General features: G+C 46.6%; 1 protein-coding gene across 2 annotated transcripts in view; it reads right to left on the minus strand.

Moving 5' to 3' along the window:
- fat1a (FAT atypical cadherin 1a) overlaps positions 1 to 26,224 on the minus strand; it is a 72,043-nt gene extending 45,819 nt beyond the window's left edge. For both annotated transcript variants that reach the window (XM_030787679.1, XM_030787680.1), the window contains exons 1-2: positions 22,963 to 26,224; positions 11,344 to 11,658 (exon numbers count right to left, since the gene is read on the minus strand). In XM_030787679.1, coding sequence (XP_030643539.1) covers positions 11,344 to 11,658; positions 22,963 to 26,224 — 3,577 coding nt within the window. The remainder of the gene's footprint in view (positions 1 to 11,343; positions 11,659 to 22,962) is intronic.
- Positions 26,225 to 27,149: the final 925 nt, after the last annotated feature.

Here is a 27,149-nt window from a genome sequence, read left to right on the forward strand (position 1 = left end):
TTACGCATTCACTGAGAAAAACAGCCCCTTTAATCGGCAACAAACAATTACACACACTTGACACGGTTTTCTCAGTGGGAAAGGAAGAATCGCGTTACGGAAACTGTAGGAACAGACACGGCTGTACTGGGTATAACATACTGTAAAAATGAATGTGTGTAAACACACACACACACACACACATACACACACACACACACACATACACATGCACACACACACACACACACACACACACACACACACACACACACACACACACACACTGTCAGATTGCCAGCTGTGTCTTTTGGGAAAAAAAAAAGATCGGTAGGCAGCAGAAGTCAGAAGACAGCGAGTTCAAACTCTCCTACCCCTCAATTCCATGAAAGAATCTAAAATTAAACTGAGCAGTGGAGATTTTCAAAGACTGCTCTAAATTGATCGTACTGCTTTCAGCAAACTATAAAAACACAACTGCAGCCTCCCTAGAGCCGTTCTTTGATGCAGGGGTAACCGTACACCCAGTACCGCCTCTGTGTGTCTACGAAAATATACCTGGAGGACGACCGGCGAGCAGCCTTATCAGGTTTGGCCCGTGAGCCTACGTCCAGAGACGACTGGCAACAGGCATTGTGGTCACTTCTTTTTTTCTCTCTGGCCCCTTTTTTTAACTTCTGAAGTTTATATTTATTTACTTTTTCCCCCTGACTCCTCCCCAGTGCCAAGGTGCTCCTCAGCTGTTGGCGTGCCACACCGCGGCAGTCAGGAGACGCCCACAGCTACAAATTCAATGTCCTCTTCTCCTCAGAGGAGTTTAAAAAACAAACAAATAAATAAATAAATAAAATCTCCGTCACTGTGGCTTTAGTGTAGCCTAAGATAATTACAGCCGTCTCACTTCTGGGAAAAAAAAAAAAAAAAAAGACACGCAGAAAAATTCAAAAAAGTGGAGACAGTGCTAACAGTGCGGGTTCTAAAACAGAGGCTAGTCGGAGGGAGACGTCCAGCAGATTGGTGGTTTCAGACAAATGACAAGTAAGGGGTTGATAACTCTAATTAGCCGTCTGAGCAATGCATTCAACATTTAGGCACCACTGCAGACGAGCGCGAATTAGCTGTCTGCGGCAGGCAATGACACTAAGTTTGCCTGAATACTAAAAACAAGCCCAGAGATGTTTACCATAATTGTTTGTGAACAGAAGAGAGAGCGAGAGAGAGAAAGAGAGAGGGAGAGACAGAGACAGAGAGAGACAGAGAGAGAGAGAGAGAGAGAGAGAGAGAGAGAGAGAGAGAGAGAGAGAAGCCCGAATGAATTGGTTATTTAGTCGTCTTTCCTTCATCTTGTGGTAAAAAGACCTCACGACCCTTTTGGGCAAATCTTTTTTTTTTTTCCCCGCAAAGAGAAAAATAAAACCCTTTCCTTTACCACAGTAAATAAATTCAGTATTCCTGTGATGGCACTGTGATGACATGAGTAGCTCTGGGGAAAAACCTTAGTGAGAAAAGATTAAGGGAAAAAAGAAAGAGTGAGAAAAGGAGAGAGAGAACAGAAGAGAGGGAGAAAAAGATGACGGAAGAATAGTCACAAGATAAAATAATTAATCTAGTCTGTATTACATGAGACTGAGCAGTGTGTGTGTGTGTGTGTGTGTGTGTGTGTGTGTGAGAGAGAGGGAGACAGATAACTGAACATCTGAAGTAGGGCTTGTCTTTCTCAGGCCCTGGCACTCTGCCCACCGATCAGACCCCGGCAGACGTATCGTTTACCACAAAAGAATGTCACACTTCACATTAACACACACTAAAAAAAAAAGCCCTGCGTTCCTAATCAAGAGTCCCTCTCCACACTCACACTGGCCAGCCCCCCCCCCCCCCCCCCCCCACCTCACCTCACCACCCCCGTTGTTAGACATATGTGCGTTCACCCAACCCCTGCAATCGAACACAAAACACGCTCTGGCATTGCTACACAGAGAAATGTGAGTGCACACAAAGACACACGTGGTAACTGGGAGAGCTCTGGCAAATTCCTCACAGATCCCAAACCCTCCCCCTTTCTTCTCATTCTCAGAGAGGCTCTTTGTGTGGGAATGGCTGGCATTTTCAGAGAGAGAGAGAGAGAGAGAGAGAGGATGAAAGACAGGAAAAAAACAACAAGGAAAGCACTTGAAACTGAAAACGGATGGTTTGCTATGCATGCTCCGATGCTGACAAAAAACCCTCTCATAGTGTGAGAGTGAAAGAAAGAGAGAGAGAGAAAGAAAGAGAAAGAGAGAGAGAGAGAGAGAGAGAGGGAGAGAGAGAGAGAACCCATGGAAGAATGAGTTGTTCGCCCCAGTCCATTAACCCCCTGCCAAGCACTCAATAGGGCTCATCCAATGGACAAACATAAAGAGGAAATATTAGCGTACGACAATGCCCCCCTGAGGTACACCATATCAAATCACCGCTAAGATTTAGGAGGATCTATCTCTGGCCTCTAATCTAATAACCTCCCCCCCCCCCCCCCTACACCATGAAACAACTTTTAAAAATGCATTTCAGATATCGTATTTCAGATGGCACTGACATTACATGTTAACACTTGTCAACTCATTCATATCCAATCGCATCTCCGCATCGTTATCCCATACGAGACGCCAAATTCTGAATGTAACCCATCACATGCGTCCACGTCTGCAAAAGCTCTGCGAGTAATTTCGACTGCAGAGAGGTGTCAGGCAGTCTCATGGAAAGTGGGTTGTGGGGTCAGGGCGGGAGGGGTGCGGGGCAGAGGGGGGAGGGGGGGGGGGGTTCTTGAATGAGATGAGTAAGTGACTGGAGTGTGGATTACCAGCTTTGTCTTTCACTGCACTTTTAACCTAAAATCTCACCATCCTGTACTGTGCACTCCATTTACAGAGAGGGAGAGAGAGAGTGAGAGAGTGAGAGAGAGAGAGAGAGAGAGAGAGAGAGAATAATCCCTCGCGGATTATGTGTCTATTAATGCCTTTTCTTCCTGATATGAGGACTATTCATTAAGTCACACGTGCATGAGAGTTACTCCAAAAGAATAAATCTCTGTACTTCCGCTGCACTCTCTCTCTCTCTCTCTCTCTCTCTCTCTCTCTCTCTGTGTGTGTGTGTGTGTGTGTGTGTATGTGTGTGTGTGTGTGTGTGTGTGTGTGTGTAGTTTCAGCTGTTCTCCACAGGTTTAGGCGAAGGCTTAAATCAGCAGACTGTGGGGCTTGTAAGGTCGAGGGTGGAGCAGGTCTAACAGGTGTGCCAGGGCTAATGTGAGCGGAGGAAACCCTGCAACGCTATCTGCTAACATTAGAGCGACAAAGAGAGAGAGCCAAGTTTCTTTTCTTTCCCTCTCTGTCAACCCCCCCCCCCCTTAATAACCTTTTGTGTTTCGTGCCAATTGTCAAGCTTTAGGAGAAATGTCAGGAAGTGCCTGGAAGTTGTTGGAGGTCGTATCCATTTCCGATGTGGCTTCCTGTGGCTGGGGGGGGCTGAGTCCTTTCAAAAACGCGCCTGACATTGTTTTTCGATTTTTTTTTTCTTCCCTTTGGAACACAGAGGGGCCTTGTTGAAAGCTGATACACGAGTCAAAGCCATCGAAATGGATGACTCGTGGCTACAGGCCTCGCTAGCAACAAGCCGTTCCTCTCTCTCTCTGTCTCTCTCTCTCTCTCTGTCTCTCTCTCTCTCTCTCTCTCTCTCTCTCTCTCTCTTTCTCACACCTACTTTTCGAACAGCTTGTCTTCTCCGGGGTAATGCACTGCACATAAAATAACCTGTCAGAGAAAAAGGAAGGATGCTTTTGAAAGACTTGCCCCAATATTCATGTTTTTAATGTCGCCCCCCCCCCCAAGGTATAGTGTGGAGCCTGGCCGCATGGCCCATGAGTCTAAGCAGTGACATGGAAAATTAAAATTGCACAAATTCTAGGATTAGAAGTAAAAACTGTCTGATTGCTATCTTCCCTTGCCCCATTCTTCAGACAGTTCGTAAAGTTATTATTATTTGCTTTGTAACTAATTCCTTTGCAGTAATATATTTTTTTAGCTTTGCCTGTTCCTAAGTGAGAGTGCAGTGCATCATTCCCTGACTGTCCCTCACATGAGCCTGTGGGCTTCGTAACCATGACAACTTCATGCATGCCAATAGCGTTGTAGGACAGATAGGCAGCTATCTGCGGCAGGACCAATCACGTTTCAGATAAGGTAAAAGTTCCAGCCTTCAAACAATCTGGCCACATTCGCAACCCTTTCATCCACTTGTGCGACTTAAAATTCAGCAGAGCAGCTGGCAAAATCTGCTCTCTCTCTCTGCTTATGGTCTAGTTATTGGCTTTTACGTGTGTGTGTGTATGTGTGTGTGTGTGTGTGTGTGTGTGGGTGTTGTTCTCAGAACCTGAAACCAAGACTTTGATGGACAAAGCACAGTCGGTGTTGTGTGGGCTAGATCCAGTATTGTTTTGTGATTAAACTGTGTATTCTCTAACTGGGCTTGTCTTGCAGTTGTGTGAGGCAGGACCGGTTCAGTGTAAATTCCACTGAATTGTATTTTGAAGACCAAGACTTTCAGAAATAGATAAACAGATAGATAGATAGATAGATAGATAGATAGACTGACAGACAGACTGCCTAATCCATACAGTTATCTTTAAAAGTTGAGAGCGAGATGTGGCATTGCCACTGAGTACGGGCAGCCGTGGTCCAGAAGTTAGAGAACCGGGCTGTTGAGAGAACTGTGTGAATGCAGTCTCAGACCAGGCCAGCAGCAAAAATCTTCATCTTGTACAAGATGTACAGAAAAGAGCCAATACTGAGACCACCTGTATGCACTACCTGGTTAAGACCACCCAGAGTGTCTGTGTGCACGTTATAGAGAGACAGAGACAGAGACAGAGAGAGACAGAGAGAGAGGGGGGGGGCAGAGAGAGAGAGAATGTATCTTTTCCTCAGGCCTTTTCTTCTAGAATAAGAGTGAGACATTACCAGTGAGGACAATGACTTGTACCTTCAGCTTAGCCTTTCAAAGTTCAGACAAGAATCATTTCTTCAGGGATCATATTTTATACAGACGACAAACTTAGAATGTACAGTCTCCTTTATCTCCTCCCTCTCTTTTCTGCTCTTTCTTACGCTCTCTCTCTTTCTTTTCAGTGCCCTGTGGTAAGTCAGAGCACGGCTTTGCCCACAATGCCACTCCCTCTGCCCAAACGGCACAGAGCCTTTACGCACTTGTGGCTTTTCTGCTTGGCAGCGCTCCACAGACGAATCCCTAATCATCATCATCATCATCATCATCATCAGTGTGCGCAGCATTAGAATCAGAGACATAATTATCACTGTCATTGTCAAGAGGCCTGTTTTCACCACAGGACCACAGGCTCCAACATGCAACACACACACACACACACACACACACACACACACACATCTGTGCACAAACACATGCAAACAAACACACTCAGCCACACACAAATACACACATGTGCACATGCAAACACACACACACACACACATACATGTGCGCACACACACACACACACACACACACACACACACATACACACACACACACACACACACACACACACACACACACACACACATCTGTGCACAAACACATGCAAACAAACACACTCAGCCACACACAAATACACACATGTGCACATGCAAACACACACACACACACACACACATACATACACATACACACAAACATGTGCACACACACACACACACACACACACACACACACAAACATGTGCACACACACACATAAAGGTGCTGGAAATCAGAGAGGGCATGATCAGATTTCTGCTGGGTTTTTTTTCTTTTCTTTTGGTCTTTCTGTCTCTTTCCGCTTGGCTCCTCAGTACGAATCTCTCCCCAGTCACGTTTGCTGGCTCACACGTTGCGCGCGCACACACACACACACACACACACACGCGCGCGCACACACACGCGCGCGCATGCACAAACACACACGCATACACAGAGTCAGGCTGCTGCTTTATTGCACTGCACTGTGCAAAGTCCAGTTTGAGCAGGAAGGCCTGTGTTTCACAGCAGGTTTCTGTCATTAATCAGTGAAATCCTTCATCTTCACCCAAACAGGAAGCCTAGCAGTCATCCACCAGCACAGGTCTGTGCAAGCATCACAAACCATTACAAACGACACAGACAGAGAGAGCAGGAGTACTAATGCTCCTCTGAGAAAGAGAGAGAGAGAGAGAGAGAGAGAGAGAAATGTGACACTATGAACCTGATAAGCCTCATATAAGTTTGTGGGTGGGATGTGACTGCAGCAGGTGGGTGAGTATGTCGTTCACATGGCCTAAAGAGCACGCTGCTTCACACACACACACACACACACACACACAGACAGACACACACACACACACACACACACACAAACACACGCACACACACACACACACAAACACACGCACGCACACACACACACACACACACACACACACACACACACACACACACACACAAACACAAACACACACAAACACACGCACACAAACACACGCACGCACACACACACACACACACACACACACAAACACACGCACGCACACACACACGCACACACATACACAGAGGCCACACATACTCAAAAGCACACATTGATTCGCCCACAGTCAGCTAAAAGCACGCACACATATCTCACACATAGAAGGACCGACAACACACTCTCTCTCTCTCTCTCTCTCTCTCTTTCACTCGCCCTTCTTCTTTCTCGTTCCCGCACTTCCCACACAAGCCAGCCAATCTAAAAGGGCTGAGGTCAGCTCAGCCTGAGAGACCTCTCCTACTTTATTTGGACTTTGGCTCTACTTTACAGGCACTCGCTTTCTCTTTCTCTCTCTCTCTCTGTGAAGGGAAAGAGCCCTCCCTGTCTCCCAGCACAGGAGAGCTCATTTAAACATCCTGCTTTCAGAGTGCCGTAGCCCTCCCTACATGACTGCTGTTTGTCTGCCAGTCTGGGCCAGCTCTGTACTTCAATGAAATCTAAAAAAGCCAGGAAGGGACCAAACAACGGGACCTGTTTATTCGGCAGAGAGAGAGAGAGTGAGAGAGAGAGAGAAATAATCCTTTCATCCTGGGCTTTTTCTTTGCTTTTTTTCTTTTTGTTTTTGTTTTTCAACATTCAGGTACCGGTGGCCGCAGGAAGCGGAAGAGACTCGGGCAACCCAAACCCGACCCAAAGCTCTGTGAGACCTTCATCTGTGGCACCATGACAGAAAAAAAACAGGCCATCAGCCCATGGGCCTCACCCAGTCCTGCTAAATAAAAACAACAACAAACGTTTTTTCTCCCCTCACCACTACCATTTCATTTCTGTTTTTTTTCTGTTTCTTTTTTTTTTTTTTCTTTGCCCCTTTGTAGACACGCCAAAACAGGGGTTTTGCTTCTCTTGCTGTTTTGTCGTGCTTAATTACAGGGGTTGGTTTGTCTAGTGTAAATTTAGGGTTGTTTTTTTTTTTTTTTTTTTTGGAGACATTTAACTGGGCCGGAGTCGGTTGGATTGAGGCTGATAAACCACCGAGAGAAAAAAAAAAAAGGTATAATCAGTAAGCCATGACTGTTCCTATTTAATCAAAAACGTCACAGTTAATAGAACCACCGCCCGCGGAAGTATCCAAAACGACCGAGGTAAGCACGGCGTAACTGAGCATCGAGACGGCGCCGCGTGGCCACTGAGGCTGCCGCTCTTATCGTTTTATAGCCAAATAACATGCTCGCGACACAACTTCGTTACTGCTATCACGGAGCGGGGGCGGGAGATGACACACCTCGTGCCAACAAACCGTATCAACAGCGCTGTGAAGTAGACGGCTAACAAACTCCCGTGCCTGACCCGTTCCCATGGAAACACGGGAAACACTTGTCAGAGCCTAATGCTGCGTTAAGAAGGCGGCTGAGTTTAGGAAACGCGTACTCGCCGGGATCTGCAGAAGAAACCGGGCCGGACAACACGGCCGTTATAGACAACGCACGCTCTAGCGAATTCTGACACGCATGAGCCGTCTTCGCCAACTCCCAACTTCCAACATCTCACCCTCTTCGTCATCAAAATCTAACCCTCTCCTTCTCTTCTTCCCCCTCCTGTGCACTTTGTTATATAAACGCCTTTCCAAATGCACCCTGGGAAAAAAGAGCGAACCCTCTGTACAGGTCATCGTGGCTATCTGAGCCACAAAACCCCTTGTTTCCTAAATATCCCTAATCCGCACCAGGGAAACATTTTGCACTGTCTTTACCGGTAAAAACCAGGTTTTGGGCATATATATATATATATATATTTTTTTTTTTTTTCCCTGATGGGAAGAAAAAAGGAGAAAATGTGATTGCACTGCCCCCCTCCTCCCAAGTCAAGACACGTTTCCAAATATTATGATGTGTTTAATTGTGCTGATGATTTGTCCCCTGGATTTGGGTGTTGATGGAGAAACATGAGTGTACACACACACACACACACACACACACACACACACACGGCCTGTAAATGTAGTGTAAATGGAGCAGACCTCTCACACACATCAAAACCCAAACGCAAGCGGAGGAGTCTCTCGCTCTGTAAGCAGGAATAAGACACTACCAGTCCACACTAACTGAAAATCACTGAGGTCAACAGTAATCCATCCAGAGGTCATCCACCGATGGCTGTATTGACCAGTTGACCAGTCCCAGCCACCAGCAAATTAAATTGAATGTCAGTTCTTTCTCCCCCCAGTATAACCAGATGCTAAGAACTGGAGAAACAGAAGCCACCCCTGCCCCCTTTCCAATAAGGCTGATCATCCCAGCACTTCAGTCAATTTGGAATAAACACGTTAAATGCCATTCCAATGTAGACAGCTGCCTACCCCTCATACTACAGCCCTTGTGTTCCACGTCAACCTTTCGGTTCATAGATTCTTCGCAATGTCCGCTGTCATGAAATTAGTCATCACCTCCTGTCACATTTTTATAGGCTGGATAAGCATAACCTTTGCCCTGAGCGCAGCCTTAAAAGTCCCCCCGAAGGCTGTGTCATTTGCAGCGTAATTACCGTAAGCTAAAGTTCATCTTCTCAAATCAGTTCACGCCTCCGGGTTTATGCAAGCTCAAAGAAACTCCTCTTAACAAAACCTCTTGGAAAGGTGTTCCCTGGGTAAGTTCTCAGAGCTGAAATCATTGCTGTATGTAACTTTATAATAACAATATTACATGCTATCTATAGCACAGAGGCCTGGGTCGCCCTCTGGCTCCTCCCGTTCGCTGGCTGTCTGTGTTTGGGTGAGGAGTGCTCTTTAACAGGAACATGTCTTCTCTTCCAAACGCCTGACAGCAAGTCTTCACAAAGAACGCTCTAGTTCCCATCCTCCTCAGCACTGTGCCCACTGTCCCACGGAAAGAAGCCTTTTTCAGTTTGACTACGGCAAAAATAGCACTCACACACACACACAGAAAAAAGCCTGAGAAACCAGGCTCTTGGGAGGGACAAAAAAAAAAAAAAAAAAAAAAACCTCTCTCAGATCTCAGATCTAGCAGACAGTTGCCTGAATTTATTCGTTCACTAGTATAACTGCTGTCTGACCTAAAGTTAATGTTTAAACAAGCAAAATATTGTAATTATTCCTGTTTTTTCCCCTTTCCTCCATCTTGCTTTCTTTTCCTGGAGCGTAGCCAAAAGTAAAGTAGTCAGAACGAGACAGAGAGAGAGAGAGAGAGAGAAAGATAGAGAGAGAAAGACAGAGAGAAAGAGAGACAGAGAGAGAGAGAGAGAGATAGAGAGAGAGAGAGAAAGAGAGAGAGAGAGAGAGAGAGGGAGACAGAGAGAGAAAGACAGAGAGAAAGAGAGACAGAGAGAGAGAGAGAGAGATAGAGAGAGAGAGAGAGAGAAAGAGAGAGAGAGAGAGAGAGAGGGAGACAGAGAGAGAGAGGGAGCCAGAGAGAGAGAGAGAGACAGAGAGAGAGAGAGAGAGAGAGACAGAGAGAGAGGGAGACAGAGAGAGAGAGGGAGACAGAGAGAGAGAAAGAGAGAGAGAGACAGAGACATGGAGAGAGAGAGAGACAGAGAGAGAGAGGGGGGAGGTGGAGAGAGAGCGAGAGAACAACGTGCTGGATGACGTATCCTTATTTGGTCTTAAAACTCACAACGGCCAAAATAGCCGAAATAACTCCTCTCGTCTGTTGCTGTGACCGCTGAGCAGTGGAATATGGACCACACAAGTTAACAGGGCCCAACAGTGCAGCCAGGACCTGCCAGCTCGCAAAAGACCAACCCTGCTCACTGCCAGTGCCCTCACGGGAAAACCAACCCACACGTAATGACAGACAAACATTAGACACGCTGAAAAGGGATGTCGTCTGAACTCGGCAAAAATAAAGCATCTGCAGCAATCAGATACTATAAAGACAATGACGACAGAAAGACTAGACAAGACTCAAACTCCAGCCTGAAGAGAGAGAGAGAGAGAGAGAGAGAGAGTAGTCTGACACAATGCCTACCCTGACGGAACTACACAGAAACAGTCATCTTTGACATCTCCCCTGCCTTTCTAACCATCCTTCTGTTTGCACATTTTCTCCATGTTTTCTCTGGTTTGTCGGTAAAACAGCGTTCGGCTCTGCAGGGTGGAGAGGGCCATGAAATATTCAACGTGGGTCCATTTAGAGAGCAGCATATGCGTACGCCACGTTCCCCGAGCCGAGGGGAAACTCTCCGCGGACTCCTCTTCCACGTACGACGCCTACCTCATCCATTCACTGCACGGCGAGCTTTACAGGAGGAAACAAGGCCAGACCGCCACGCGTGCGTGTTCTGGGAGGCACGCAGCGCTAACCCAGAACAGCTTCACTAGGTCTCTGAGGTAAAGTTTACATGCAACTTTTTTTTTCCGAAGGCCGCCCCCCTCCCCCCTTCTCACGTGTGAGCTCCAGCGTATTCAAGGCAAACAACTGTCTAATGGAGCTGTTCCCAGGCTCCCTTTGGATGGAACACAACCTGCCAGGAGAGAGGCAAACAGATTGGGAGCCAGACTATGAATTGCTAAACAGACCTGGGTCAAAGACACATCTAAAGCATCTACAGAGACCGGAGAACAAGGAAAAGAGACTGTGTAGCCGAGGGTAGGCACTTCGATTGAGAGGTTAGAGCACAGTAGAGGACCAAATGACTACATTTACATTACAACCACGTTTTAAAGAACTTAAATTCCAACAGTACAGAATCCCTTTGAAGAAGCAACGTTCTGTTTATGCATTCGATGCAGACCTAGTTACAAAGTTCACTTCACGGCTGCGCCTGGATACAAACTGGTTCTCAGCCAAGCAGAGCGGGGAAGTCTAGCCCAGGCAGACTGACCTGTTTTGGGGTTGATGGTGAAGAAGCCCTGGGGATTGCCGCTGGTGATCTTATAAGACAGCTTGTCGCTGGAGCCAGCATCTGGGTCCACAGCTTCGATCTGGATGATGGACATGTCTCTGGGGGAGTTCTCCATCACAGAGGGGTAGTAGACGGGTTCGGAGGTCTGGGGAGCATTGTCGTTGACGTCCTCCACCTCGATGTAGACTTCCACGAAGGCCGAGAGCGGAACCACGCCGCGGTCCGTGGCGTAGACAGTTAGCCAGTAGTGTGGTGTCGTCTCATGGTCCAGGAGTTCCTGCGTTCTTATGATACCTGTGGAAGAGAAAAGAAAGGTTATTTCTCTCTGTCCTGTTCTGTTTTTCATTTTGTTGGCATGTTTAGTAAACCACAGCTGCAGTCAATAAAACACCACTCAACGGTGTACATCATCCACATCTATGTTCATTGCACAGGCTGTGTCACCGTAACATTCAAATCTCACAACGGTGTCCACGACACCCTCTGAGCAGACAGCAACACGGTCAAACCGCGACCTTATGACGCCAGGCCTTGCTCGCATGACAAATCGCGCCGCACGGCGAACGCCAGCCGACAGTCGAGGGTGGTAGTTACATCATTTCCTCTGCGGCGCGCAGATTTAAAAGGGGCTTCGTAAAAAAAAAAGGCCTTTCTGACCCTCGGTGCAGGGCCATTCACGCGACAGGTCTACAATGCGGTGGTCATGGGGTCAGAGCTGAGCTCAGCTGAATAAACAGTCTCGTCTTTCAGGCACCATTCAGACCTGTTGGCCCCATTGTTTCAGGGCGGTAATACTGATGACTGGGTCAGGCAGCGGGCTCAGGGGCTGGAGGAGGGCAGACAGCGGTTTGGCACACGCTGGAATACAGGTGATCTTACACTAAAAACAGCTGCTCCGTTTGGGCCGAGGGATCGTTCGCCCTTGGAGCGAAATTCTCTAAAAGATCTGTAAAACAGAAAACGTCCGGAGACGCCCGACTCCTGCGCGTCTTTCAGACCATGTTTGCTCATCGTGAGGATGTGAATTGCCAAGCCCTCGCGAAACGGTGCGATAAGTGTGATAACACGGTGAACTCATCGTTTGCGTAAAGGACCAGGCGTTGGCCAAGCGAGACTGACTGACAGAGGAAGAAGCAGTCCCTGTTCAAAGGTCACAACTACCTGGAAGACTGTCAGCATGTTCTGATACGGCAACCCCCCCACCCCGCCCCGCCCCGGCCGAACAATTCTCCCGTGTCCCTGTTCTCTTCTCTTCTTCTGACGTATCCTCCCTAAGCCTTTGTTCTTTCTCTGTAACTCAATGACTCCGCTACTGAGGTCCTGAAACGCAACACATAAGCCAGGCTTTCACCTCAAGGGTGGAAAAAAAACATACACATACACACACACACACACACACAATCACCAACTTCTCACTTTCATGAGTTTTAGGGGCTTTTTTCCCCCCCTGTGCTTTTGTCTTCTACCCCCCCCCCCCACCCCCCCGCCCCCCCCCCCCCCTCCCCCCCCCCCCCCACCGCCCTTTTCCCTGCTCCTATTCGTCATTTCTCATTATACAGCGACACGTCTTCGCCTGGGGGGGCCAATAAGGGAAGGGGGCAGAGGGAAAACGGATAGCTCCCTCACACTGTCTTAAGGGCAGGGATGATGAGGTGTTGTTGAGTGGGCCATACATCTTAACTATAATGTTGTTGATGTTATAGAACTATCCATGTCACGGTTTGGCACGGCATCGATGAAGAGATGCGCTACCACAGCATGAGGTACTCCCAGCATTTCTCGCACGGACTGAAAACGTGCTGCAGTCAAGTTTTGTAGAAAGACGGCAGAAAAAATTGAGCGTAAAGAGTCTTGGTTGGCAACGCACTCCCTCGTAGGCAGTTACAAATGATTAGGATCTTTAATGAAAAATGTGCTTTTGAATTTGAGAGAGAGAGAGAGAGGGAGAGAGAGAGAGAGAGAGAGAGAGAGAGAGAGAAAGAGAGAAAGAGAGATGAGTTGATAAGCAGAGCTTGAGGGAAAAGAGGGACGGGTTGGAAAGAAAAAGCAGAGGGGTGTGAGAATGCATCAGAGTGACTGAGGGGAGCAGAAGAACTGTGTGTGTGTGTGTGTGTGTGTGTGTGTGTGCGCGAGGCAAAGCAAAAGTGACAGATTAACAGACTATGACAGAGACTAAGACAGTGAGAAAGAAAGAGACAGATTGCAAACGATGAGAGAGAGCGGGGAGAAAAGATGAGATAAACATAGGTCTACGTGGCTCACGCTAAACTGTAGGTCCATATGGCTAAGACACCCCCCCACCCTCCCAATTTTACACGGCCTAAATCCAAACCTCTGACAACAACCACTGTGCAGATGACATCAGCGCACAGGTATCGCCTTGACAACCGCAGGAGGCGCCGCCTTTTATTCATCACTTGCCTAAATCCACACTCGAAAAACAAAAGTCAGATCAGATCGCTCGAGGAGGAAAAATGAAAAACTACGGTTTGTCACAATTCTTAAGCCCTTTATTGTTTCTCTGAGGATTTGGCACCTCTTCAGATACAAGGCTTAATTGTAAACATAATCCTTGAAAAATGCCATTTCGGAAACAAGCAGGCGCTATCATGGTTTTCTTTTTTTTTTTTTTTCCTGAGCGTTTCAACATTTTTAATCCGTTATGCGCAAAGAGGCGACACTTGTAATACCGTTTACGTCTAAATAAATCTTTGTAAACTAACAAATCAAGAGAAAACCATGTAGTCTGACTTATGAGGAAGTACATGTCCTACTCCCTGATGACTAATTCGCTCAGTACACAAAGGTGGGTTTAGAAGAATGCTGCCACTCCTAAAAACTAGTGCACGCCGAGGAAGTTGCAAAATCTGCCCTCCGGGCGTAGAAAATGATGACTGGTAATCCTGCTGGCCTGTCTTTCTTCATCCCCCTCTCTCTCTCTCTTTACTTTGTTGGTTTTCACCCCCAGGCTGGGTTTTTCACAGCCGACTGACTGAACACAGGCGCTGGTGAGAAGCTGCTCAGACGAGGAAGACCTCTCATGTAGAGGAGAAGGAGCCCGTTGGTTTGAATCAACCTGATGACTGGTCCTGCCGTGACACTCACTCGATAGCTGAGCTGGTTAACGACTAGTCGTGAAAAAAACAGCGTAAGGCGAACGCTGCCTTTAAAAAACAAAACAACAAAAAAAGCCACTTATATTAGCGCAGCGTCGACAAGTAAGGTTCTATACACAGCTGTGAAAGCTAAGTCTGTATTCTTTTTAATGGTGATAACATGAGGCAGTATGTGAATTACTGTCTATTCTCTGTGATGTTTTTCTCACTTGCTGGTGGAAGTCTGCACTCTTGTATTGAATCAGCTTCATTAGAGACAAAGACAGGGCGGTCCAGAGAGCTATCAGCTAACAGGGCCTCTAAATATGTCAACGGGATCAACAGGGCTGGAGGTGGGAGACAGTCTTATCATACAGATGCAAGAATACGTTACAAACTCACGCTTACAAATTACACATGCAGAGAGAGAGAGAGAGTGTGTGTGTGTGTGTGTGTGTGTGTGTGGGGGGGGGGTGTAAATGATGGTATGAACATTGGGTTTCCAGTTGGCACCAGCTCAATTTGAGAGACTGTGTATTGCACACACATTACATCTGGCAATTGAAACAAATTAGAAAGCCAAACAGATTACCGGTTGTCAAAAGAGGATTACGATATCCTAAATCCTGTTTATCCCTTTCACGTTCCTTCTTCAGATGGCACTAAGTTGGCTTCGGATACACACAGCCAATATCAACACGACTTTTCTTCTTCTTCTTCTTCTTCTATTTTTTTTACTTACAAACAGAACCCTGAGTAATAAGCCATTACAAACCCGGGGGGGGTCATCAAATTTTCATCAAATCCTAACATTAACCTACACTCACGGAAGCTCCTCTCGCTGACCTTTCCCCCGCGTGACCGGGAGGGAATGAAAGAGGAGATGTATGGGAGCCCGGAGTAGGCCAGAGGAATCTCACTGGGAGGCTTACGCGTCTCACTCTCCCTGGACTCGGGATTTCGAAAACCAGGCAGCCAGTTCGCTTTGAACTACCTTTGCTAATTCCGTTCGCCCTTTTTCCTTACATTCCACAACCTTCTTTGGCCTCCTGTTCAAATGCTTACATAAACTTTCTCAGCGATTTTTCTCCTCTCTCTCTCTCTCTCTCTCTTTCTCTACGGCAAAATATTTGAAATTCCTTCGCCAGAGCCCAGTGTATTAGAATGAGTCCTCGGCTAAGCTTCCCACCCCCCCCCCAGCTCCTAATCTAACACTCCCAACTTAAAACACACTCTGCTCTCTCTCTCTCTCTTTAGTTCCCAGAGTGGTCCACATTTTAGAAAAAAAAAAAAAAAAAAAGAAAATATCGACCCTCTTTACTTTGACACATGTGTTTAAAAAAAAAAAAAAAAGACAGAGAAAAATATTATAAACCCAGGGCAAAATCTCATATTGGGGTTGTTACTCTATGAAGTTATGAATAATGTTTTTGAGACAGGTTGTTGTATTGAACTTGGAGAGGGACTTGTGTCAGAACAGGACTGGTTAGTGGTGTGACAGTGTGTGTGTGTGTGTGTGTGTGTGTGTGTGTGTTGAGGTTGAGGAGTGGGCACAGATATTTTTCACTGATACACATACTTCCACCACCCATATATGGCTCTAGCTTCGAGAGACGGCCTTTGCTGCCAAGGTTATCGGTCTTCGGGGCGCAAATTCAGGAAGTAATTTCTGAGTCTGGACCCAATGGTTCAGACAAACACATTTCCACACAAAAGCCATGTCTCCCCCTGCCATCTTATCTACTGAGAATCCTGAGTAACCAATTACAAGCCTCCGAGCCCCCAGAGTCCTCCCACAACCAATGTAGCGTCACGCATCGCTGTGCTTTATGTACAAACACACACACACATACACACACACACGAACACACACATACACATACACACACACAAACACACACACACACACACACGCACAAACACACACACACGAACACACACAGGGCACTATCAACAGCTGGCTTTAAGGAACATGGAGCTTTAGAGAACCGGAATCATTACACGAGCTTAACAATGTGGAGCAGTGTGTCTGACTCTACACAACACCCTAATCTTATCGTCTTAAAAGCACAGAGACAGAGAGAGAGAACGAGAGCGAGAGAGAGAGAGAGACAGAAAAAAAACCCTTCCTGAACAACACGTCCCATTTAACAAAACTACATTATCAAATCAACACGCATTAGCATTCCATCGCTCCTGTATTCATGCTAGAGGCTTCAGTAAGAAAAAAAAGAAAGAAAGAAAGAAAGAAAGAAAGAAAGAAAGAAAGAGAAGAGGGGGGGAAGAAGTACTCTTGATAGAAAATGCATAATAAAATATGTTAGCCATGAGCAAAAAAAAAAAAAAAAACAGGCTGATTCACAGGAGTGAGTAAGAAGAAAAGAGAAAGAAAGAGGGAGGAAATTCCTCAATGAAGGAAGAGGACTGGAGCAATTAGAACATGCCTGATGGGACACTCTCTTCCTTTTCTCTCGACTTTAGCCCATTAATTCCAGTCCACAGACTCTATTGGGACATGCCCAGACAGCAGCCATTGTCACCGTTCCCAGTGTTATTTCAAAGGCCTAGGAGAGAATCCACAAACGTGTTTGAATATAACGTGATTATTTGGGGCTGCTCACATTCCTGCCCTCCAGAGCTGACAGACGCTCCTCTGATTAAAAAAAAAAAAAAAAAAAAAAGTCCTTGTGTCGTCTGCTTTTTCCGTTATCACAAGCATCTTTATGAAACAGCTCACCAGTGACATAAAGAAGCCACGGTGTTTCTCAGGGTGACGGACGCCCACCCCACTCACCCACCCCCCTCCAAACACCACCACCTTTTCTTGGCACACCCTGAGGTGAATATGTATTTAAAACCTGCTCTGGTGAGACTTTTCAAAGAGGCCCGTCCTGTCTGTTTTCTATTACAAAACCCTTCACTCAGTGGAGTGGACCACTGATCAAAGTCATCTAAAAAAAAACGCGGTAAAGTGCAGCGCGTGTTGACGGGTAGAGATAAGAGAGTCTCTCGGCTCAAACTTGAGGCCCAACTTTTGACAAGCACCCGATTTGACATCAGGCTGCCAATTACCTCTTAATCACGGGAAAAGCCGCGCCCTCTTAACCGTGCCGCCATTTTAGGGCTGTTAGCACGTTTTCGTATATGTTCTCCAAGGATTTGGATCAGCCTTCCCAGGTTCCGTTAAAAACACGGGCGCGCAGCAAATAACAGCGAAATGAAAAGCATTTGTCTTCATCACCCCATCATTTGTCCATAAGTGGCGCGGCTGCCGTCTGACGTGCCAAATCCCGCCACTCGCTACAGAGCGTAGCATTTAGCGCTGACGCCGAGTCAGATCGCTTTCTAAAACAGATAAATCACGCAGTTTGTTTCACGTCGACGTGCCCCGCTCCCACGCTTCCGCGCGTTCTCCGCACCTGCGTTTGCGGTCACGCTCTTCATTCTCCACTCAGACGAGAACGCAAAGAGAGGTACGCGCCAGGGAAAAAAAACGCGAGAGCTTGAACTACTGTCGAAAAGAGAAATTTTCCACATAGTGCAATAAACCATAAAACGTCCGAGAACCGCGGCATTTCTTGACGAAAAGAACTGAAAACAGTGCTTAGACTTATTGAGTGCATCTCCGTATCAAAACCCTTTTAGGAGTCTGCTCGGGCCTCTGAGCTAAACACAACCCTTAAACACAATTGACTTGAACCGAATTAGCAACCTCAATTGATAAAATTAACATGACAAGAGCAACCCCACAACCTGGCAGTCCGTACACAGCACCTACACTGTTCCCAAAAAAAGAGACCTGACGGAATGTGAGAGCAACAAACCTCTAACGAGGGAAAAAAAAAAAAAAAAAACCTCTAACGAGGGAAAGTGTGCTCTTCATTTAGTGCCCTGCAATCAACTCTTGGCCTGTCGCGCATTCCGGCAGCCGTTGCCCCGGCGACGCAGCTCAAGTTAAAAAAGACTATCTGGAGTCATGTGCCTCCTCAACACAGACCAGAGGAAGTCACACTCCTGACTGGAGCTGTCTATGTATCAGGAGAAAACCGGAGAGCTGTAAACGGAATCTGGGCACAGGCGGCTGTATCAGGATCTCGAGCAGCTATAGCCCCCCCCCCCCCCCCCCCCCCCAACCCCCACACCTCCCATGATCCCTCTCGCCCTGCCTGAGTTGTGAAGGCAGCCAAACATGAAAAGACAAACCATTCAGCGCATACCTTCCTTATCTGGCATCACTGAGAGCGAACCTACCTCTCTCTCAACAGGAAGCACACTTGGGGAACAGATTTGCGGGGCTTGGAAGGGAGCAGCAACTTTTGTGCAGGGGGAAACACACACACACACACACAGAGTTGCAGTACTTTGTTATTACATGTTGAACTATTTGGTTTGCCTTCACAAGGCCCTTTTTCATTGCAACAAAGGAGGGGGGGGGGTGAAATCCGAAGCAAAAATGCAACAAACACACTATCAAAGAAGAAAACGAACACTGTATGTACATATTGTCTATGACTGGATTCTCTGAAAAAAATCGATTCTCAAAATGCAAAAATATGATTCCTACGGCAACTGTACTCCATACCATTCGCATCTCTGTTCCTCTGCAATAACATCTGAAACCTTTCCTTCAACTTCTTGCTTTCTGCTGGTTCTCACAGATGCCTTTACCTTCCCTGGTTCACCCCAGCACTGTCATAAGCCAATGATGTTAATTGTTTTATCGCATTTGGCTTGTTCAGCCCAGATAGGTGTTCGGGGTTAAATGAATTAAGGCAAGCGAACAAAACACAACCAAACCAAAACAGAAAATTGACTGTTCTTGGGAAAACGAATAAGGAGAGTACAGCTGGCGCATACAGTACTTAAAAAAAAAAGAAAGGAAGAAAAAAAGAAAGAAAGAAAGAAAGGAGGAAAGAAAAACAGAGAAAAAGGGGCCTTAAAAAAACCTGCTTTAAGAGGAAGGTCGAGGAATCCGAATGAACAGACACGCTTGGATGAGCAGCGAGGCAGATTGTGCAATGTCATGACCTCAGATGTCAGCGTCCCATCCCTCCTTTTTGTGCAAACACAGTGCTAATGAGTAAGCTGAAAATAAGGCTTGTTTTTTTTTTCTGTTTTTTTTTTCTTCAAATTCTGCCAATGTTTGCAGTTTGGCCTTGCACATCAGCCCAGTTCCAAGCACAGCCAAAGACTAACAATATCCTGTGTGCCCAGCCCTCGTCTAAACACAAACAGATGTTCATTTCATTTGGCAAATTCATCAGTTGCAGATGTGGTGACGCATCCGTCATGCGAGACTGATATCAGCAAAACGGCACCACCGTGTTGTTACAGCATCAAACCTTCATCAGCCTGCCTCCTCTTCCTCAGTCACACTCCGTTATCGATAGTTACACTCCACGGGCTGAGGAAGACCGGCGGGTCCCTCTACAACCCCTGACACACACTTTGGTTTCCACGACCTGCCGACATGACACTCTAATGTCCTCCCCTGGCTACCAGAGCTTTATTAAATAAAGGACCCAAATTCTCTGCATGGCTCTGGCCGCATCAATCAAGTTAGTGGCATACCTAACAGCCCTTTGTGAGTCTGTGTCTCTCTCCCCCACACCCTAACACACACACACGCATACACACGCACATTAACTTAATTACTCCTGCAGGAGTTTTCAGAACACACACCGCAGACAAAATTAGCCCAGTCCACGCACTGGAGTCTCACCAGGGCTCCCGCGAGCCTGCGGCACGCAACACGGCCCTGTGATCCGCAAATATAATCAACAGGGGTTACAGACGTTCAGCCGATCTCCGAGATGATCGGACCGAGAAAAAGAAAAGGAAAAGAGAAAGGGAGGAGCGAGGGGTGGGGGTCAGAGAAACGATGCCGGGAGACATCGCAATGCCAATCTCAAAGTTACAGTTCTTGGTTTGTACCTAATCTTATCGTCGCAGGGACATACAAATGAATGTTGTTATGTCTCCTATGCCTTTGCCGACCAACACGAAACTCAAAACAAGAGAAATCATCTGCATGCTGTTCCGAAGGAAGGTTTTCAGGGTGACTTTTTCCTTCCTCTGCAAACTGAAAAACATGAGTGGAATAACCAAATAAAAGAAGATAAGAGACAGGGATGCTGGGTGGGGGGTGGGGGGGTGGGGTTGGGGCTGGGGGGGGGGGGGGGGGGGGGGGACGGGACTTAAAGAGCTACAGATGTCGACGCAGAGCAGCAATGCAGAACGTTTCATTTACACATTCCTCTCTCTCTCTCTGCTCCTCCTTTCCCAAACCTTACAGTCGAATGGTATAAGGAATAAATACAGAGTCCATATGGAAAACATAAGTCCTGTTAAGTAAACCAGGCCCAGACGCGAGAAGTCTCTTCCTATGCTTGCTCTCTCATAAAACGTTTCCAGAGGCGGAGGTGTGTGGCTTCTGGCAAACCCACAGTTAGTCAAACTGCATTTCGGTTTGTCATTTATCAACCCCGCTCTCGCTCACTTTTACCTCCCGACTGCATTAGCTCCGAGGCTTCTGTTTCCACCTGCTGCAATACCTGTACGCTGTCTCTAATCTGAAGATCGATCCCTCTGTTCTTTTCTCTTTAATGCATTGTACAGACCCCTACCTGCACAACTCTCCCTTATTTACTGAACAGACCCCTCCCCCCCAAAAATGCACGACCCCTGGGGGGGGGGCTCTCCACAGCCTGGAGCACATTTGTTTTGCTGCCAGCGCTGTCTGTGATCCACACCACTGTGGGGGGGCTGGATGCGAGACAATCCCATCTCTGCCATTACAGATCAATGACCAAGAGCAAAACAGAGGTGACGGGCAGGGCCGGAAGAACAGGTCAAAGGTCACTGGCGACCTGCATCCATTATAGTTAGGACTGCTGGTGAGTCATACCTCATTCCATTATACCACTCCAAGGGCTTTCCACACAGAACACTGTGACTATGGTCCGGTTCAACATGTCTTATGAGGAGAAACAGTACAGGGCTGGCGCCTCACAGAAATCACTGAACAAAAAAAAAATGTATTTTGTTCATATGTAGATCCGTTATAACGTGAAGTATTCCTTCAAGTATTTAACTTATCTAGCCAACATCATGCTAGCATCTGTTCCTCCCTGGAATTCACCCTTCAAAGCACTATTCCCATGTTTTTTTTTTTCCCCCCCTGAGAGCCTTTGAACAAAGGGCTAAAAAAATAATCAATACCCGTCCATCCACTGAGTGTAGCAAAGCATAATCACCATAAGACTGGACAAGCACAATGGCTGACAGATGGTCGGAAAAGGAGAATAGATCCACGCCAGCTCATCCTGTTATGCTAAATTTATCACCAAAGAAAAGCAAGATTTCCCCAGCGGACACAGCTAATTTACTCTTCTTAATGATGTGCATACGACCAACTTAATCAAAACTTACAACTCACATTTTTTTGTAACGAATTCCAGTTCTGATTGTCTGAGATATCTTTTTTTTTTTTTTTTTTTGCCGAGTTTGAGTTTGATTCACGCGCTGAGTTTGTATGCATGCTGAAAAGCTCATGTTTTATGTATGATTTTTCACAGACCTATTTTTACATTAATAATGCATGCCATGGTACAGAAAACAGTCCAAACACGAAGGGGGAAAAAACTAAATTAAGCCACAAATTGGAAATTTCAGAGTACAGAAAAAGGGCGTTACAAGCCTAGACTATATTACTGTGGATGGGCCTGATGACCAAGGGCCCCTCCATAAAGGTTCCAGACACAGGAATTCCAGTCTGCTTATTTAAAACTTTTGGCACCAGTACTTCAGCCGTTAGCACCACCTCACAGACGTATTAATACATTCTTTGTGTTATAAAAAGGTCAGATCCTTACTTCAAAACTAGTCTGAAAGTGTTTTTGGATCAAATATGCCCTTTACTCCCTCCCGAGGATGAAGACAACAGACCAACAAGCTCTCCACTCTGTCAGCCAGCTTTACGTCAGAGAAAAGAGAGCAATTTTCAAAATAGGCAGAAAAAATATATTAGAAGGGAGGGAAAAAAATCATATAGTAGGTGTGGGGGCTGGGAGGAGGAATCACTCAACAATCCTCTTATTTCCACGGCAACTAGTCCGGAATGTCTATTGCAGGTCTACCGGGCAGCTGGCCCATCTGTGTTTCCCATCAACTCCCTTCACTTAGGGAAAAAAAAAAAAACCCCAAAGGAATCAGGACTCAGATCAGCCCTTTCACAGACAACATCAACCAACGCACCAACTGACCTAAATGTGTGCCAAACTGATATTTAACACAAAAATAAATCCAGTCCTTTCACGCAAAACAGTGCCAATACAGCAAGTCATTTCCAATTTTCACCCCTCATATCACTTAGAAAGTTCATGCATACACAATTTGTTCCTTGAATTATTCATGACTTGACAAAATACCCCCTAATACTTTCTGCGAATCACCACTGCAGGGCAAAGGAAAAAAAACATGGTGATAAAGACAAGAAACTTACCAGTTTCCTCATCGATGGAGAACACCCCCAGGCCAGATCCGTCTCGTATGGAGTACCTGATCTCCCCGTCTCTGCCCTTATCCTCATCTTCAGCTGTTACCCTCATAACAGACGTCCCAATCTGTGCATCCTCCTTAATAGATCCCTTATCCACAAAAGACGGGAATTTTGGACGGTACAGATTCTCATTCACATCCACCACGTCCACTTCAATATGACAAGTTGAGGACAAAGACATCGGCTTCCCTTTGTCTTTCGCCCTTGCCATTAGGTTGTACACCTGCTTTTTCTCATAATCCAGATTCTGCACGATCCTCACAGCCCCGCTGAGTTTGTCCACTTCGAATTTCCCATCGCCATTGTCTATGAGGCTGTATCGAACCTGACTGGACGCCCCAACGTCTGGATCATGTGCCTCCAGCCACATAATTACAGTGCCAATGGGAAGGTCCTCACGTACCTTCACTCTGTAATTGGGTGGGATGAACTTTGGTGGATTATCATTGACATCCTCCAAAACAATCTTCAGCAGAACAGTGGATACTAACTGTGGTTCAGCTGTAGCCTGGTCACGGGCCTCAACCTTAAGCATGTAACTAGGCTGCGTTTCGCGATCCAGTGGCTTTTTCACGGTGACAACACCAGTTTGCTCATTGATAGCCAAGTGCCCAGTGTCCGCTAAAATGGAGTACCTCACTACGCCGTTATCTCCCAGGTCTTTGTCTTTAGCCTCAACCTGAATGATCTCGGTGCCCACGGCTGTGTCCTCGCTTATTTCCACCGAATAGACGTCTTGTAAGAACTGTGGGGTGTTGTCATTAGCATCGATAATCTTAACATCCAATAGCCGTGATGAAGACTTCTGAGGTATGCCCAGGTCATACACAGTAATGTTCAGCGTGTAGTGATCAGTTGTCTCTCTGTCTAGTGGAGCGTAAACCATAAGCCAGCCACTGGCCGTATCAACAATAAAGCGACTTTCCGTGTCCCCTCCTGAAATGACATACACCAATTTTCCATTGAAACCACTGTCAGAATCTGAGGCGCTCAGGTGGACGATTCTGGCACCCACCAGGAGGTCTTCTTTGACCTCTACAACACTGGGGAAAGACTCAGCAAACTGGGGTGCAAAGCGGTTCACAGAGTGAATGTCCAGAAAGCTCTCTTCAGCTTCAGTCTGGCTGTGGATCCTGCTACCTTGCAAGAGCTTTTCGGCCAGCATAGTGGCAACTCCAGTGTCTACGCATTTCACCTGAACTGGTTTACGAGCTGATATGACAGTAATGTTCATGAACATTGGCTGGGTGTCGTGTTCGCCATCATTGGCTACGATCTGCAAGCTGTGGAAGGACATTTTAGCGGCTTCACCGTCACTTAGCGGCTGTTTCAGGGACAACACGCCTGAGTTGGGGTTCAAATCAAAAAGATCTAAATCGTTCCCAGCCTTTATTCTGTATCGTACCAGCTGCAACTCATCAGCGTCGATGGCCGACACGGTTGTAATCTGCTCGCCAACTCCGTGGTCTCTTGGCACAGTAACTTCACAGTCAACATTTTCAAACAGCGGTTTGTTGTCATTAAGGTTGTTCAGTGTGATAGTGACCTGTGTCTCCACCTCACGGCGAAAGGGAGATCCCCAATCCGACGCCCTCACTCTCAGATTGTATATCCTCGGCATCAGTTCGTAATCTAACTGCTCTGAGGTACTGATAACTCCAGAAAAATAGTCAATGACAAACGGCTGAGGATTCACATTGGCAATGCTATATGTCACGTAGCCGTTCTCGCCACTGTCTAGATCTGTAGCCTTTACCGTGAGTACACTCGTACCGGTTGGCATGTTTTCGTCGACGCTAGCTTTGTAAGAGGTCTGCTGAAACTCAGGGGCATTATTGTTAACGTCTATCACATCAACAATAACTTTAGTTGATGCCTTTTTGTCACTCGTCACAACTTCCAGTTCAGTTCTCGGGGCATAGACTGCATCAATGGCCCCTGCTGTCGTAATCAATCCAGTGTTTGGATTGATAACGAAACGATTTTTGTCCAACTTGTGTCTGAAAGCATACTTTACTTGGGGATACCTCGGCACAGCTGACACCATGGCAACAGGAGTGTTGAGGGGGGCAAATTCACTGACATTGACCTTGTAAATAGCCTTTTCAAATTTGACAGGCCCCACCTTGAACTGTGGGGATGTGACGTGAATGACTTTAGCCGCTGAGAACTGCGGAGGACTCCCTTTGTCCTTGGCCTGCAGAGTGAGATTGTATCCGAAAGGCTGGCTGTCCCAGTCAACATCTTTGATGGCTTTTATTTTGTATTCTTTGCCTCCCGGGCTAGTTCTCATGGCTTTGAACTGCTGCAGCGGATCACCCGCTACAATAGTCAGGGAGGATATCTCTCCGTTTGCCCCCTGGTCGTCGTCTTCCACCGTCACCATGGCGTAAGTGGGGTCGGCGCCCGTGTCCGACGGGGCCAGGGCGACGGCCGTGATGACGGGCGCATGCTCGTTGGCCTGCTCCACCCTCACCGTCAGTTTGGCCATGCTGCTGAACCCGCTGCTCCCGTACAACTTCATGCCCCGATCCACCGCCAGAATCTCCAGTTCGTACAGCTTCGTCTCCGAGTAATCCAGCTTGCCGGTCAGCGTCACCACGCCGCTGGTCGGGTGGACTGCAAAAATGTCTGTCCATTCTCTAAAACTATAGTAGTACTCTCCGTTCGTACCGATGTCGGCGTCCGTGGCGGTCACTTTTGCTACGCTCGTCCGTACAGCCGTGTTCTCTGGCAGAGATATGCTGTAGGAAGTGGGAGAGAACAACGGCCTAAGGTCGTTAGTGTCGAGCACGTGAACCCTGACTCGGGTGCGTGCCTCTGCGTTGGTGTTCTTCTCGACGGCTTTGACCGTCAGAGAATAGTGGTCTCTGACCTCCCGGTTAAGAATTGCACCGCTACCTCCTTTGGTTCTTATCCTCAGAAAACTGAAGTCTCCCAGCTGATAATCCTCAGCTTTAAAAAGGTTCTCGTTGTCTCCCGAAATGATTTTGTACCGTATCTCCCAGTTTGGGTCTGTAATGTAGATGCCCATTTTAACATGGCTTTCCAGGTAAGTTTTAGCAGCAGAGTTCTCATAAATGGTGGCATTGTAAACTGTATGAGTAAATTGTAAGGTTGATGTTGGGTCCAGTCTCTGACTCGCTGTGCAGCCACCGATGAGCTGCAGGAGCACGGCGAGAAGCAAAGTCAATTGTTTTTGCATCTTTGCAGTGTGCTCTTCACCAAACCACCTACAAGGCAAAGGAAATGCATAAGAATTAACAAATTCAAATTGCCACAAATCTCTCCCACCAGATTACCAGAGCTTTCACGTGTAAAATACATTCCATTCATGGTTAAGGGAAAATAAATTCATAAACCTATAGGGTCCACTGAAAGTTTTCTGAAACAGATTTTATTCATAGATCATTTGAAAAAGTTTAAACATATTTTTTCATATTTCAGACTAAGTAAGATTGATCACATATTATACGATTTCTTTCCCTCACACCATATTCCCCTGCTGGTTTTCCACAACAAAGAGCCAAATACGACACATTTCACAAATATGTAAACGCTGTATCTTATTTGGTAGACTCTGCTCGCAAGCTTTATAAACTAAGTACCAGTAAAAACAATGCGTCATTATTCAGTACCGCAATAAAGTTGGTATACTTCCGTTACTCGGTTTACGTTTAAAAAAAAATCAACCCATTGGACCAGTTGCTGGGTGAGACGTTAGGGCGCTCTCAGCAGTTAAGGGCTTGCACATTCCAAGTCTGGTTCACAGAGCTAAAATAAACAGAGGACTGGGCAAGTCTGTTGGCTTCGAAACGGCACAGCCACGCGCAAAAACACACAGTACACTGTCGGAGGACAGCGAGATCGGAATGAAAAGACAACAACGAGGCGTTAATGTATAATTCATTTCACAATTATCCCCGTCTGAGAACATTTGTTCACTTCAAATATCTGCGGTTCTACCTGTAGAGAAATAGCACAAATCGCAAAAAAAATGTCTGCGCTTTTCTCAATTAATTCCATCCCCTCGGGCGCTGCATTACAATACACAGGTATTACATGCTTTTGATCATAACACTGTAATATAACTCATGACAAAACACTTCACATTACAGGGAGACACAGCT

Source organism: Chanos chanos, chromosome 11 (assembly GCF_902362185.1).
Source record: "Chanos chanos chromosome 11, fChaCha1.1, whole genome shotgun sequence".
NCBI lineage: Eukaryota > Metazoa > Chordata > Actinopteri > Gonorynchiformes > Chanidae > Chanos > Chanos chanos.